Source organism: Schistocerca americana, chromosome 11 (genome assembly GCF_021461395.2).
Source record: "Schistocerca americana isolate TAMUIC-IGC-003095 chromosome 11, iqSchAmer2.1, whole genome shotgun sequence".
Taxonomy (NCBI): Eukaryota; Metazoa; Arthropoda; class Insecta; order Orthoptera; family Acrididae; genus Schistocerca; species Schistocerca americana.
This window is the reverse complement of record NC_060129.1, coordinates 98,223,558-98,237,003: the sequence shown is the minus strand read 5'-3', so window position 1 is coordinate 98,237,003 and position 13,446 is coordinate 98,223,558. Positions and strand designations below refer to the sequence as shown.

Genomic DNA, 13,446 nt, shown 5'->3' with positions numbered 1-13,446 from the left:
AAAGTCAGGGTGAAATGATAAGATTTGCTGATGACTGACTCCCTCAGTGACAGTGAAGAAGAATTACAGGGTTTGCTGAATGGAATGAACAGTCTAATGAGTACAGAATACGGAATCAGAGTAAATCAGAGAAAGGCGAAATTGATAAGAAGCAGAAGTGAAAACAGCGAGAGACTTAGCATCGTGACTGATGATCAGTAATTAGATCAAGTTAAGGTGTTACGCAACGTAGGCAGGAAAGAAACCCATGACGAACAAAGCAAGGACGACGTCAAAATCACACTAGCACCGCCAAAAAGGGAATCGTGCTTACCTGGCTTCTGCTGGTGGCTCACGGAGTTGACGGATGACTTGGTTGACTTCTTGCGGGTACTCGAGCACAGCGTCCGCCCAGCCCCGCGTGGCCACCACCTGCAGGTGGTCCTTTATGAAGGCGATGGCAGCCCTCGTGGCGTCCGGGCACGAGTGCCTCACTGCCGTGACGGCCGTCGCCGCTGCGGTCTCTACGGCCAACTGCGAGATCAGCTGCCGCTCGCAGGCAGCCTTCAGGGCCGACAAGCCGTACTTATCGGCCACCGCCAGCAGCTGGGGGGCCGTGTCGGGCAGCTGGGGGGCCCGCAGGGTATACGTGTAGGCCACCAGGAGCTTCAGCACCGGGCCCTCCACGTCGTCGATGCTCACCTGGCCGCAGCTGGCCTCCAGCATGTCGTGCGCAAACATAGCTTTGAAGACGGGGCTCGCGGCTGCCAACACCGCCCTGTGAGCCGCCACCCTCGTCTCGCCCGCCACTAGTGTCACCAGGGCGTCTTCACCCCCATCTACCAGGGCGGCCAGGGCCTCGGTTGTGTTGTTCTGAACCTCCGTAACTGCCGACATGGTGGGTGGTCCTGAAACACAGTACCACTGAGCAGCCCTCACACTGCACCCTCAACACTTGTACGAGGCGCATGCATACCTGTATGAAACAACAGCTGTGGAAAGTGTTGTCCACCCTGAATCAATTGCAACGTCACCAGTTTCCTTAAAATGACAAGGGTCCGTACTGCTTCGCGATCACCTAAGGTTTGTAACTACTAGCGGGCTGCTGTGATAGACTGCTTTCACCTTCTAAAAATGTTATCGTTCTCAGTCAAAAGATGGTTTATTTATGTCATAGCAAAAAAAATTGGCAAAGCAACAAACGTGTTTCAGCCCTAAAGTTACAGGACTTATATTTAAATCCAAGATGGTGGCACCTCTGAGAAATATTTTCTTCCTCCTTATCTCAAGTTCCTCAGATCCGTGACACCTGATCAGAAGCAATGTACATCTAATGCAGAAATCAGTTTCCTCGGTGAATGTCTCAGGGTAGGCACGATTAAACTTTACTGGCCGCCTTGACCGAGCGGTTCTAGGCGCTTCAATCTGGAATCGTGCGCCTGCTACGGTCGCAGGTTCGAATCCTGCCTCTGGTATGGATGTGTGTGACGTCCTTAGGTTAGTTAGGTTTAAGTATTTCTAGGTTCTAATGGACTGATGACCTCCGATGTTAAGTCCCATAGTGCTCAGAGCCATTTGAACCGTTCTGAACCACTGTAAGAGTCTAAATTCATCAGTAAGTTTAACTCTATTTTTAACAGATTGATATCTGTGTCTTCTTTCTTAAGAAAAAGATTCGGCGCCCACCTCCGTCGTAAACAATGCTGAATAATACAATCATAAATCATGTCGCCATTTTATCCGCATGTTGCAAGCTATGGTGTACCCAGGTATTGCCAGGTTGAGCAGTTTAGGAATTAAACTCGTCTCCATTTCCTGGACGTGTGTTGTCGAACTTTCGCACAAATATATATTTATATCTCCTTTTGGCGTGGACGTGTTTGTATAGCATCTTTGCCCCACAGAACGTTCAGATACTTATTAGATGACAGATACGTCATGGTTAAACCAAAGTAAGCTCTATCACAGCTCCGACATCACTCTTTACTCTCGTGGTCGTGTGAGGGGCAAACGACGGAGTCAGTGAAGTAGTTCCATAACCTACAGTGTAAACTGGTTTCCGAAATTCAGACAAGTGGGTTTCGCGAGCACGGCGTCCACTTTTTTCGAACCGTCCCGAATTAGCACCTCCATTCCACCAGCGTAAGAGGTCTGCCGGACCGTTACGGTGCCGGGAGAGCGCCTAAGGATTCGTCCCAAGGCTTCTGTCGCGGCCGCTCGACGTGGATGGAGACGCCGAGGCAGTGCTGTACAGAGCGTAGCGCCGGAGGTCAGCGCAGGGTCGCAGGCCAACACGTACACTGCAGGCTTCTGGAAGCCACCCGACCAACCCAAGTCTTCCTTTCCCATCCCTCATTAGTTAATTGTACATTTGCTTGCGTTTTATATCGCTTTGCGGTTTTTTTCGCCTCCCCATACCAAGTATGCACTCAATGTTATAGGCTCAAAACTCTTCACACTGGCGTTGTAATCGCAAAATGAACGACTTTTTACTGTTGTTTACAGGTATTGTTACCGTATTTTCCTACATCCAAGTGGTGCTGCATGTAAATAAACGAAGCGGTAAAAGCTGTAAAGCGGTTTACATTTCCATACAGTCTTCGAGCATCGATATGTTCCTCGTCTAAGAATCAGACGTCATTGTCTTATAAATGTTTAATGTATCCTGAGATCAGTGGTGTAGTATTCTACTTTATTGTGACACTCGCAATGCGACTGTAGTTTACACTGAGCTTCCGCAGAGTCTTTCAACCAAACGGTTTTCTAGGTCATCACAAATTTGCCGAGATACTGAGCGGGATCGCGTCTGAATTATTAGTAGACAGAGAGCCATGGTCCCGATCACCTTCAGCATATTTTGGAGACACAATCTTCGTGCGTGTCTGCGCCACGTAACCGACAGAGAAACGTGCGTGAATTGCAAGTAGTGGACTGGACATGCAGGGCGCGGCGGTGAGACACTCTGGACTCACATTCGGGAGGACAGTGGTTCGACCACACACCGTGCAGTGGTCTGCAGACGAAGGCAGAATGATTGGACGTGGCTGCTTGTCATTTGTGTCTTCTGCACCAGTTTTCTGTTTGCTGTCCACCCACATAGGTTTTTCTTCATAGAGTCTCTCTCAATAGGAGTGCCGTGATGGTGCCCTAGGAGAGGCATGACCTTTAAGGTAGCCCTACCGGTCTTCATTACCAAATGTTCCACAAATTGCAACAGGTATTTAGCTGTCGGTGTGTCGTTTCCCAGGAAAACCGTGAGGAAGTGGTCTCATTTCGTCCATCATTAAAGTTGTTTACAAGCTTTCCAATGAGTACAACATGCATTAAACTACTCTTCAATGTTTGTACGAGGGCAGTTCAATAAGTAATGCAACACATTTTTTTTCTGAAACAGGGGTTGTTTTATTCAGCATTGAAATACACCAGGTTATTCCCCAATCTTTTAGCTACACAACACTATTTTTCAACGTAACCTCCATTCAATGCTACGGCCTTACGCCACCTTGAAATGAGGGCCTGTATGCCTGCACGGTACCATTCCACTGGTCGATGTCGGAGCCAACGTCGTACTGCATCAATAACTTCTTCATCATCCGCGTGGTGCCTCCCACGGATTGCGTCCTTCATTGGGCCAAACATATGGAAATGCGACGGTGCGAGATCGGGGCTGTAGGGTGCATGAGGAAGAACAGTCCACTGAAGTTCTGTGAGCTCCTCTCGGGTGCGAAGACTTGTGTGAGGTCTTGCGTTGTCATGAAGAAGGAGAAGTTCGTTCAGATTTTTGTGCCTACGAACACACTGAAGTCGTTCCTTCAATTTCTGAAGAGTAGCACAATACCCTTCAGAGTTGATAGTTTGACCATGGGGAAGGACATCGAACAGAATAACCCCTTCAGCGTCCCAGAAGACTGTAACCGTGACTTTACCGGCTGAGGGTATGGCTTTAAACTTTTTCGTGGTAGGGGAGTGGGTGTGGCGCCACTCCATTGATTGCCATTTTTTTTCAGGTTCGAAGTGATGAACCCATGTTTCATCGCCTGTAACAATCTTTGACAAGAAATTGTCACCCTCAGCCACATGACGAGCAAGCAATTCCGCACAGATGGTTCTCCTTTGCTCTTTATGGTGTTCGGTTAGACAACGAGGGACCCAGCGGGAACAAACCTTTGAATATCCCAACTGGTGAACAATTGTGACAGCACTACCAACAGAGATGTCAAGTTGAGCGCTGAGTTGTTTGACGGTGATCCGTCGATCATCTCGAACGAGTGTGTTCGCACGCTCCGCCATTGCAGGAGTCACAGCTGTGCACGGCCGGCCCGCACGCGGGAGATCAGACAGTCTTGCTTGACCTTGCGGCGATGATGACACACGCTTTGCCCAACGACTCACCGTGCTTTTGTCCACTGCCAGATCACCGTAGACATTCTGCAAGCGCCTATGAATTTCTGAGATGCCCTGGTTTTCCGCCAAAAGAAACTCGATCACTGCCCGTTGTTTGCAACGCACGTCCGTTACAGACGCCATTTTAACAGCTCCGTACAGCGCTGCCACTTGTCGGAAGTCAATGAAACTATACGAGACGAAGCGGGAATGTTTGAAAATATTCCACAAGAAATTTCCGGTTTTTCAACCAAAATTGGCCGAGAAATAAAATGTGTTGCATTACTTATTGAACTGCCCTCGTATAACTTCCAGTGGTGGCGATGTTTTCTTCTACAGAGTAATTTCCGTGTGTGGGTCACAAGTCAGAAACGACTTCACGGTGCCATCAACTTGGAATCATTACAGTTGTCTCATCAGTATGAATTGCAAACTTCTTTATTCTTTTTCCATCCAAATTAGAAATTAATCAGCGAAAGCACTCGACGCCCTCTCGAAGGTTTTTTATTAATGAGAAAACACTTGACAGCTTTTGATATTAGTGTATCACTTTCTTCCACCCCTCAGAGGCGTATTTGATGGGGTCTTCCACTGTGATTCCACGTGTCTGATGGCATCTGGTCTTTATCAACCAACTGGTCTAGAAATAGGCAAATAATCGACGAAACTAGTTTTTCAGACAGTATTTTCTGAATAGACAGCCAACCATGATCCAATATTTCTAAGACAATATATCGTACTCTGTATAGATTGTTAGATAACAATGTCTGTTCATTTTTCTTAAGAGGGGGACTTCTTTCCACGTCGTTGATTAAAATGAAAATTGCAACTCGTAATCTCTGGTTCAGGAAATAAATTTCCAGCTGATTGGAATGGACATTAGCAACTTCCAGAGTCATTATGAGAGAAGAAGGTTCCATCCGAGCACATTTTTATTTGTTAAGTAATAGTAAATATTAGGACTATGTAGTATGTATCAAATAGTGAGGTGCATTCTGACTCCTAACATGTACACAATTGTCTTTCATGATTCAAACAAACTGTTAGTGGTCAAATTGTGCTCTAAGCAAAATTCTGCCAGGCAGCTTCCACTTTCATTCCCTTACTTCAGTTCTTTTCTCCCCAAACTTTTCTTCCAGTTCGTATTCCGACTATCGATTTCGAGTGCCCCATCACAAGTTTTCATCTCGCTTAGCGATCTGACCAATTTCTTTTCTCTCAAAAAGCATTTCCTTAATCTCTTCGTCATTTTCGGAACTCGTTGACGCGCAAGCCAGTAGTTCTGTATCTGGTTTGGCTGTGTGTCTGTCCTGGCTGTGGTAGCGACTTCACTGTGCAGCTCAGATAGCAATAAGATTTTAATGTTTTCGGCCGAGAACGATATTAAACAAATTTCCAGTGACCTCACGGAGAAATCTAAGGAGGAGCTATTCTCAAACACACGCATTTCTTGCTACCAGATGCTGAGACGAAGACAGGCGTTGTGAAGAATCTAGCCACATAAAGATCAAGGACCCAGACTAAAATACATAAGCATAATCATCGTCCAACTGAGCTACTTATAAAATTACGGGGGCGTTAGATCTGCAACGCTACACTTTTTTGTTGGCCAATTCCTGTTGGAAAAATGCGAAATTTACGAGACATCGTGGAATATTCCCACTTCAGCCCCTACAGCTTCATGAAATTCCAACAGCTGACAGCACCGTATGTAGCCTCCAAAATGGCGTCCGTAAAGGAGGTGCGACCCAAGCTGAGAGCGGTCACCGAGTTTCTTTCGGATGAAAACCAGAGCATCGGAGATGTTCATACCCGCTTGCAGAATGTCTGAGGAGATTTGGCAGTGAACAGAAGCACGGCGAGTCGTAGTGCGAGGTGTCTGTCAGCGTCAGAAGAGCTTACTGGTGATCAACGCCTGGCCTAGCAGCGTCATCGTCTCAGCAAGGTTGTGCACATCTGGCCGACCTCCACGTGTCGGTCAGCTGCAGACGGCTGTGACTGCTGCGATGTGGGGACGTGCTCTCATTCAGGGTGACCGGTGGATCACTCAGAGCTGAACAACCCGCATCTCGCACCTTCCGACTTCCGTCTGTCTGGTCCAACGAAGGATTCACTCCGCAGCAAGCCGTACACGGATGATGGGCAGGTCACTGATGCAGCAAGACGTGAGTGGCTGATCAACTATTTACTCACTGTCAGTTTTATCAGTTGAACGAAACAACCAGATGAAACTGGCCATGTCAGCTGTATGAAAATATGAAAACTTTTTCAATCAGTCTCTGGGTTTGCAATGTAGCTAATTATTACGAATTGTCATCTTACATCGAAAGCGGAGCTGGGAGGAGAGCAGAATTTTGGTTCTCACGCTGGCACAGCTGATTTCAGGTGAATAACTTCAGTACTTTCGGAGATACAAATTTTTACCTAAGGGACGACTGTGATGGATTCATCTATAGCATCAACTGAAACTACAACCAGAAGTACAAGTCCATAAGATCTAATTGTCTGGAATTTTCTTTCGTTTCATTACCACAGATTCCTGACTAAATAAAAAGTAGTTTGGAAAATAATTATTTCATCGTGTTTTGGTTATTTAAGTGTTTTGCAGAGTCTGAGGAATGAAATGGCACATAATTCAAGGTCGAGGCTAGGTTCAATGAAGATAAAATAATCATGTTCTTCGTTCTAGTATGGATTAATTCACAATACGAAAGATGCAGCAAAATTCAATGTTAGATACAAACTGGAAGGCGCATAAAGAATCATGTATCATTGCCTATAATGGAGGTATTAAAGATAATTATAGATCATTCTCAAGTTGTGTTTTGTTTCATGGAAATTCCAATTAGTGACGTTGGATATTGAAAATCGAGAAGAGATTTGGCCTTCATGTTTCAGTTAATGTGTTTATTGGAAATAATAAATGTATCATCAAGTATAAATGTGATTTGGACGCTTGGGAGACAAAACGTATAAATAAACCTGAGATCACTGGTGTGCAAGTCGCTGAGCGAGTCCCTCGCCTCTCTTCCCTCAGGACACCTCTTCTGGTTTGTATCTAACATTGTGTTCTGCTGTATCCCTCCTATATTCAGAGTTAATCCATGCTACATCTGAAGACGTATTTGCTTGTTCGACCTGCACTGAACCTTGCCATGACCAATAATTTATCATTTTCCACGTAAAATGTTTCTAATCTTAACTCCAATATTAGGATTTCATTTTAAAAAATCACTTTAACCACCAAATGACGTTCACAGTTACGGCCATTAGTAGCAATGCGAGGCCCCCTTTGACACATATAACTTGTATCTAAAACACCTAGCTATATCTAGTCTATCCCGAAATCTCCCCCCCCCCTCCCCCATGAACCATTGACCTTGCCGTTGGTGGGGAGGCTTGCCTACCTCAGCGATACAGATAGTCGTACCGTAGGTGCAACCACAATGGAGGGGTATCTATTGAGAGGCCAGACAAACGTGTGGTTCCTGAAGAGGGGCAGCAGCCTTTGGTAGCCGCAGGGGCAACAGTCTGGATGATTGACTGATCTGGCCTTCTGACGCTAACCAAAACGGCCTTGCTGTTGTGGTACTGTGAACGGCTGAAAGCAAGGGAAACAACAGCTGTAATTTGTCCCGAGGGCATGCAGCTATACTGTATGGGTAAATGATGGCGTCCTCTTGCGTAAAATATTCCGGAGGTAAAATAGTCCCCCATTCGGATCTCCGGGAGGGAACGACTCGAGAGGACGGCGTTATCAGGAGAAAGAAAACTGGCGTTCTACGGATCGGTGCGTGGAATGTCAGATCCCTTAATCGGGCAGGTAGGTTCGAAAATTTAAAAAGGGAAATGGATAGGTTAAAGATAGATATAGTGGGAATCCGTGAAGTTTGGTGGCAGGAGGAACAAGACTTTTGGTCAGGTGAATACTGGGTTATAAATACAAAATCAAATAGGGGTAATGCAGGAGTAGGTTTAATAATGAATAAAAAAAGGAGTGTTTGTAGAATACTACAAACAGCATAGTGAACGCATTATTGTGGCCAAGATAGACACGAAGTCCATGCCTACTACAGTAGTACAAGTTTATATGCCAACTAGCTCTGCACATGATGACGAAATTGATCAATTGTATGATGAGATCAAAGAAATTATTCAGCTAGTGAAGGGAGACGAAAATTTAATACTCATGGGTGACGAATTCGAGAGTAGGAAAAGAGAGAAGGAATTTTGCACAGAGCATAACAAACATAGCTAACACTTGGTTCAAGAATCATAAAAGAACGCTGTATACATGGAAGAACCCTGGAGATGCCAAAAGATTTCAGAAAGATTATATAATGGTAAGACAGAGATTCAGGAACCAGGCTTCAAATTGTAAGACATTTCCAGGGGCACATGTGGACTCTGACCACAATCTATTGGTTATGAGCTGTAGATTAAAACTCAAGAAACTGCAAAAAGGTGGGAATTTAAGGAGATGGGACCTGGATAAACTGAAAGAACCAGAGGTTGTACAGAGTTTGAGGGAGAGCATAAGGGAACAATTGACAGGAATGGGGGAAAGAAATACAGTAGAAGAAGAATGGGTAGCTTTGAGGGATGAAGTAGTGAAGGCAGCAGAGGATCAAGTAGGTAAAAAGACGAGGGCTAGTAGAAACCCTTGGGTAACAGATGAAATATTGAATTTAATTGATGAAAGGAGAAAATATAAAAATGCAGTAAATGAAGCAGGCAAAAAGGAATACAAACGTCTCAAAAATGAGATCGACAGGAAGCGCAAAATGGTTAAGCAGGGATGCCTAGAGGACAAATTTAAGGATGTAGAGGCTTATCTCACTAGGGTAAGATAGATACTGCCTACAGGAAAATTAAAGAGAGCTTTGGAGAAAAGAGCCACTTGTATGAATATCAAGAGCTCAGACGGAAAACCAGTTCTAAGCAAAGAAGGGAAAGCAGAAAGGTGGAAGGAGTATATAGAGGGTCTATACAGGGGCGATGTTCTGGAGGAAAATATTATGATAATGGAAGAGGATGTAGATGAAGCTGAAATGGGGGTATGATACTGCGTGAAGAGTTTGACAGAGCACTGTAAAACAAGGCCCTGGGAGTAGACAACATTCCATTAGAACTACTGACTTCAAGAAGAATATAATAATTCCAATCCCAAAGAAAGCAGGTGTTGACACATGTGAAAATTACCGAACTATCAGTTTAATAAGTCACAGCTGCAAAATACTAACGCGAATTCTTTACAGACGAATGGAAAAACTGGTAGAAGCCGACCTCGGGGAAGATCAGTTTGGATTCCGTAGAAATGCTGTAACACGTGAGGCAATACTGACCCTATGACTTATCTTAGAACAAAGATTAAGGAAAGGCAAACCTACGTTTCTAGCATTTGTAGATTTAGAGAAAGCTTTTGACAATGTTGAATGGAATACTCTCTTTCAAATTCTGAAGGTGGCATGTGTAAAATACGGGGAGCGAAAGGCTATTTACAATTTGTATAGAAAGCAGATGGCAGTTATAAGAGTCGAGGGTCATGAAAGGGAAGCAGTAGTTGGGAAGGGAGTGAGACAGGGTTGTAGCCTCTCCCTGATGCTATTCAATCTGTATATTGACCAAGCAGTAAAGGAAACAAAAGAAAAGTTCGGAGTAGGCATTAAAATCCATGGAGAAGAAATAAAAACTTTGAGGTTCGCCGATAACACTGTAATTCTGTCAGACAGCAAAGGACTTGGAAGAGCAGTTTAACGGAATGGACAGTGTCTCGAGAGGAGGATATAAGATGAACATCAACAAAAGCGAAACGAGGATAACGGAATACAGTCGAATTAAGTCGGGTGATGCTGAGGGAATTAAATTAGGAAAGGAGACAATTAAAGTAGTAAAGGAGTTTTGCTATTTGGGAGCAGAATACCTGATGATGGACGAAGTAGAGAGGATATAAAATGTAGACTAGCAATAGCAAGGAAAGCGTTACTGAAGAAGAGAAATTTGTTAACATCGAGTATAGATTTAAGTGTCAGAAGTCGTTTCTGAAAGTATTTGTATGGAGTGTAGCCATGTATGGAAGTGAAACGTGGACGATAAATAGTTTAGACAAGAAGAGAATAGAAGCTTTCAAAATGTGGTGCTACAGAAGAATGCTGAAGATTAGATGGGTATATCGCATAACTAATGAGGTGTTGAATAGGATTGGGGAGAAGAGAAGTTTGTGGCACAACTTGACCAGAAGAAGGGATCGGTTGGTAGGACATGTTCTGAGGCATCAAGGAATCACCAATTTAGTACTGGAGGGCAGTGTGGAGGGTAAAAATGGTAGAGGGAGACCAAGAGATGAATACACTAAGCAGATTCAGAAGGATGTGGGTTGCAGTAAGTACTGGGAGATGAAGCTTGCACAGGATAGGGTAGCATCGAGAGCTGCATCAAACAAGTCTCAGGACTGAAGACCACAAGAACAACAACAACAACAACAACAACAACCTGATTCCCTTCGGGGCTGCATTTTCAGCAAAACAGAAATACATATTTTTTTATTTTTTTCTGACTGAGAAAGCAGATTCCAGTTTTCAGAATATCCTTCATTCCCCTTTTCACCCCCTTCCAGGTTGAAATTTGGGGCAATACCTTCCTAGACGACGCGTACAGTGTAAGGTCCGCACCCCCTGGAGACTTCGAGTTCCTCACCTTATCTGACCTGACCCCGTCTAGCAGGGAAGAGGTGAGGAGCGTCCAACACAGCACATCCTACAGCGACTCTTGTTCACGGTCGGTGCAGCAGTGTCTGCAGTCTGTCGTTAGCGTCCCACGTTCGATTCCCGACAGAGTCGCTAATTTCCTTCTCTCGGGGTCTGGGTGTCTGGGTGTCTGCGCCGCCCCCGTAACTTCGGGTCATCTCCACCGCCGAGCAGATCGGCCGAGTCGCGTGAAACGGGACGGCTTTCTCCTACCGGCCGAGCAACCCCGGGTGCAAATCTCCCGGCCAACACCGCCACCTCAGTCCGTTTTCATGGCTCCGCAGCTCAGTCGGTAAAAACTAAACCCTTGTAGGACCACTCTAATATGTATGTGTGTGTGTGTCCGCGCCAATCGACAATCAACTTTTATGATATCTATACCGGAACGCAAAATTTACACAATTACTGTTGTCAAATTACGCCAACATGTCAACTTCTGTATCATTTTAACAGGCTGAAGGAAAGTTTTTTCTGCCTGAAAACTTCCTGTGGCGTACACATTTTTTTACGCGCCAATGTTTTCCGGCTCAGCGTGAAACATCGCTTTCTAACGATATGAAGCACACAAAATGCACCGTCATGAATGTACCTGTATACCCTCATGTGCATAATCGTAATACGTTACAGTGCTCTTTTCCAACACACTTGTCGTGTATCAATCAAATCTAAACCTAAAGCACCACAAAATTAATATCGTGATGGGGCATGCAGTAAAACTAAGTAACCACCTACAGATCCAAACCTGAGACGACTTTGCGGAATGTGGTGGTGGGTACTTTGTTCACCGAAGCCGTTCTTCGCTGCGCCGTGACGTCAGTCTCGCTGCTGCCCCCCTCCCCCCCCCCCACACCACCCTCATCGCTGTGCTCGCAGCAGCCGGTTTCCACCAGCCTCGCCGCGTGACGTCACCCGCTGACCCTGACTGGCGACTCGCAGTTATCTGCACTGCGCGGACGCCCGCTTCCTGCCCACAAGCCGCTGTTCCGCCGTGCCAGCGCGTCTCCTCGAAGCTTCCAGGCTTGCAGCGAAATGACGACGACGAGAACAATCGAGAAACTGCGGCCAATAAAGACGCCTTACCGAGGATCACCCCACCCACGCGCCATTCGCGAGCGTAACAGGAGTGAAAAGACAATATCAAGAGAAATCTTTTCGAGATCAGTATTTTAGTTGGCACTAATGGCCGCTGTGATACTATGCGAAACCGACAGGGTCCCCCCTCCGTTGGTAATTATTGCAGTATTACATCGGCTGCATTCTAGGGCACGGATGGACCAGAAATACGAGGGTATTTTACTCAGCAAGCACATACTCCAAACTATGTTACCTATTTCATCGTCAACACTGTCATAGTTCGACTTCTTAACGTACAATAACATCTGTTTCGTAAAAAACCATTTCTGACGGAACCCGTAATTCTCTCTCGTTTCTGTTCTGCCACTTAATAGCAAGCTGAATCTATCCATCCGACATGACCTGTATAAAGGTCAAAGCTGCATGTCGCTGCCTTCCGGTATCACCAAAACAAAGAGAAAACTCGTTCGTTCTGAGATTAAACTGAGCACATAGCATAGTCGCCCAGAACAAGGTTGCAACCCTCATTTTTACAGAAGTTGGGTTTTACATGGAATAAGGTTCCTAACAGTAATTGGCGCAAGGTAGGGATACTGGAACTGTCTACCAACTCTTGTGTTGGCGTCAGACTGCCAAGTTTGCGTTGCACAGAACGAGGGTGTATCCGTACGCAAGATGGCGGACACAACCAGTACACTTCTTACAGCCAGTGCTCAAAAACCGGTCACCTCTACACGACATGACTGAAGAAGTCTGGTCTCTGAATATAGAACTGTAGCGCGTCTGCGGAATTATGTGCTTTGCATTGTCCGCCATGATGTAGTTTGGCAAACGTATTTCCATCGGTCCGTACGTGATAAAGAATTGCAGACCCATTTCTTGTTTTGAACTTGATGTCAACACGTTATTTAATAGCCTGATGTGGAAGCCGACTCCGGAAGTATTTTCTTTTCGTGTTCTACTGACATTTCCTAGCAGTTATGTTGCAGTTTGGCAAGAAACGAAACACGAGCACCTACGGCTGGCACGACCTGACAGCTGAAGTTCAACATGGAGGAAGTACAGAGACCACTGTGAGGAACACACGAACAGAGGCAAACAGTGTAAACAACGTGTGAGTGGGTGGCGTTACGTGAAGCGTAAACGACTCACGGCTGCTGGAAAACAACACACTACTGGCCATTAAAATTGCTACACAAAGAAGAAATGCAGATGATAAACGGGTATTGATTGGACAAATATATTATACTAGAACTAACATGTG

General features: G+C 45.3%; 1 protein-coding gene across 2 annotated transcripts in view; it reads right to left on the bottom strand.

Annotated features, from left to right (window-relative positions):
* The window catches only part of LOC124554073 (BTB/POZ domain-containing protein At4g08455-like), a 78,289-nt gene that overhangs the window by 17,960 nt on the left and 46,883 nt on the right, over positions 1-13,446 (bottom strand). For both annotated transcript variants that reach the window (XM_047128121.1, XM_047128122.1), the window contains exon 2: positions 314-887. In XM_047128121.1, the coding sequence (XP_046984077.1) occupies positions 314-876 (563 nt within the window). In that variant the 5' untranslated portion in view covers positions 877-887. The remainder of the gene's footprint in view (positions 1-313; positions 888-13,446) is intronic.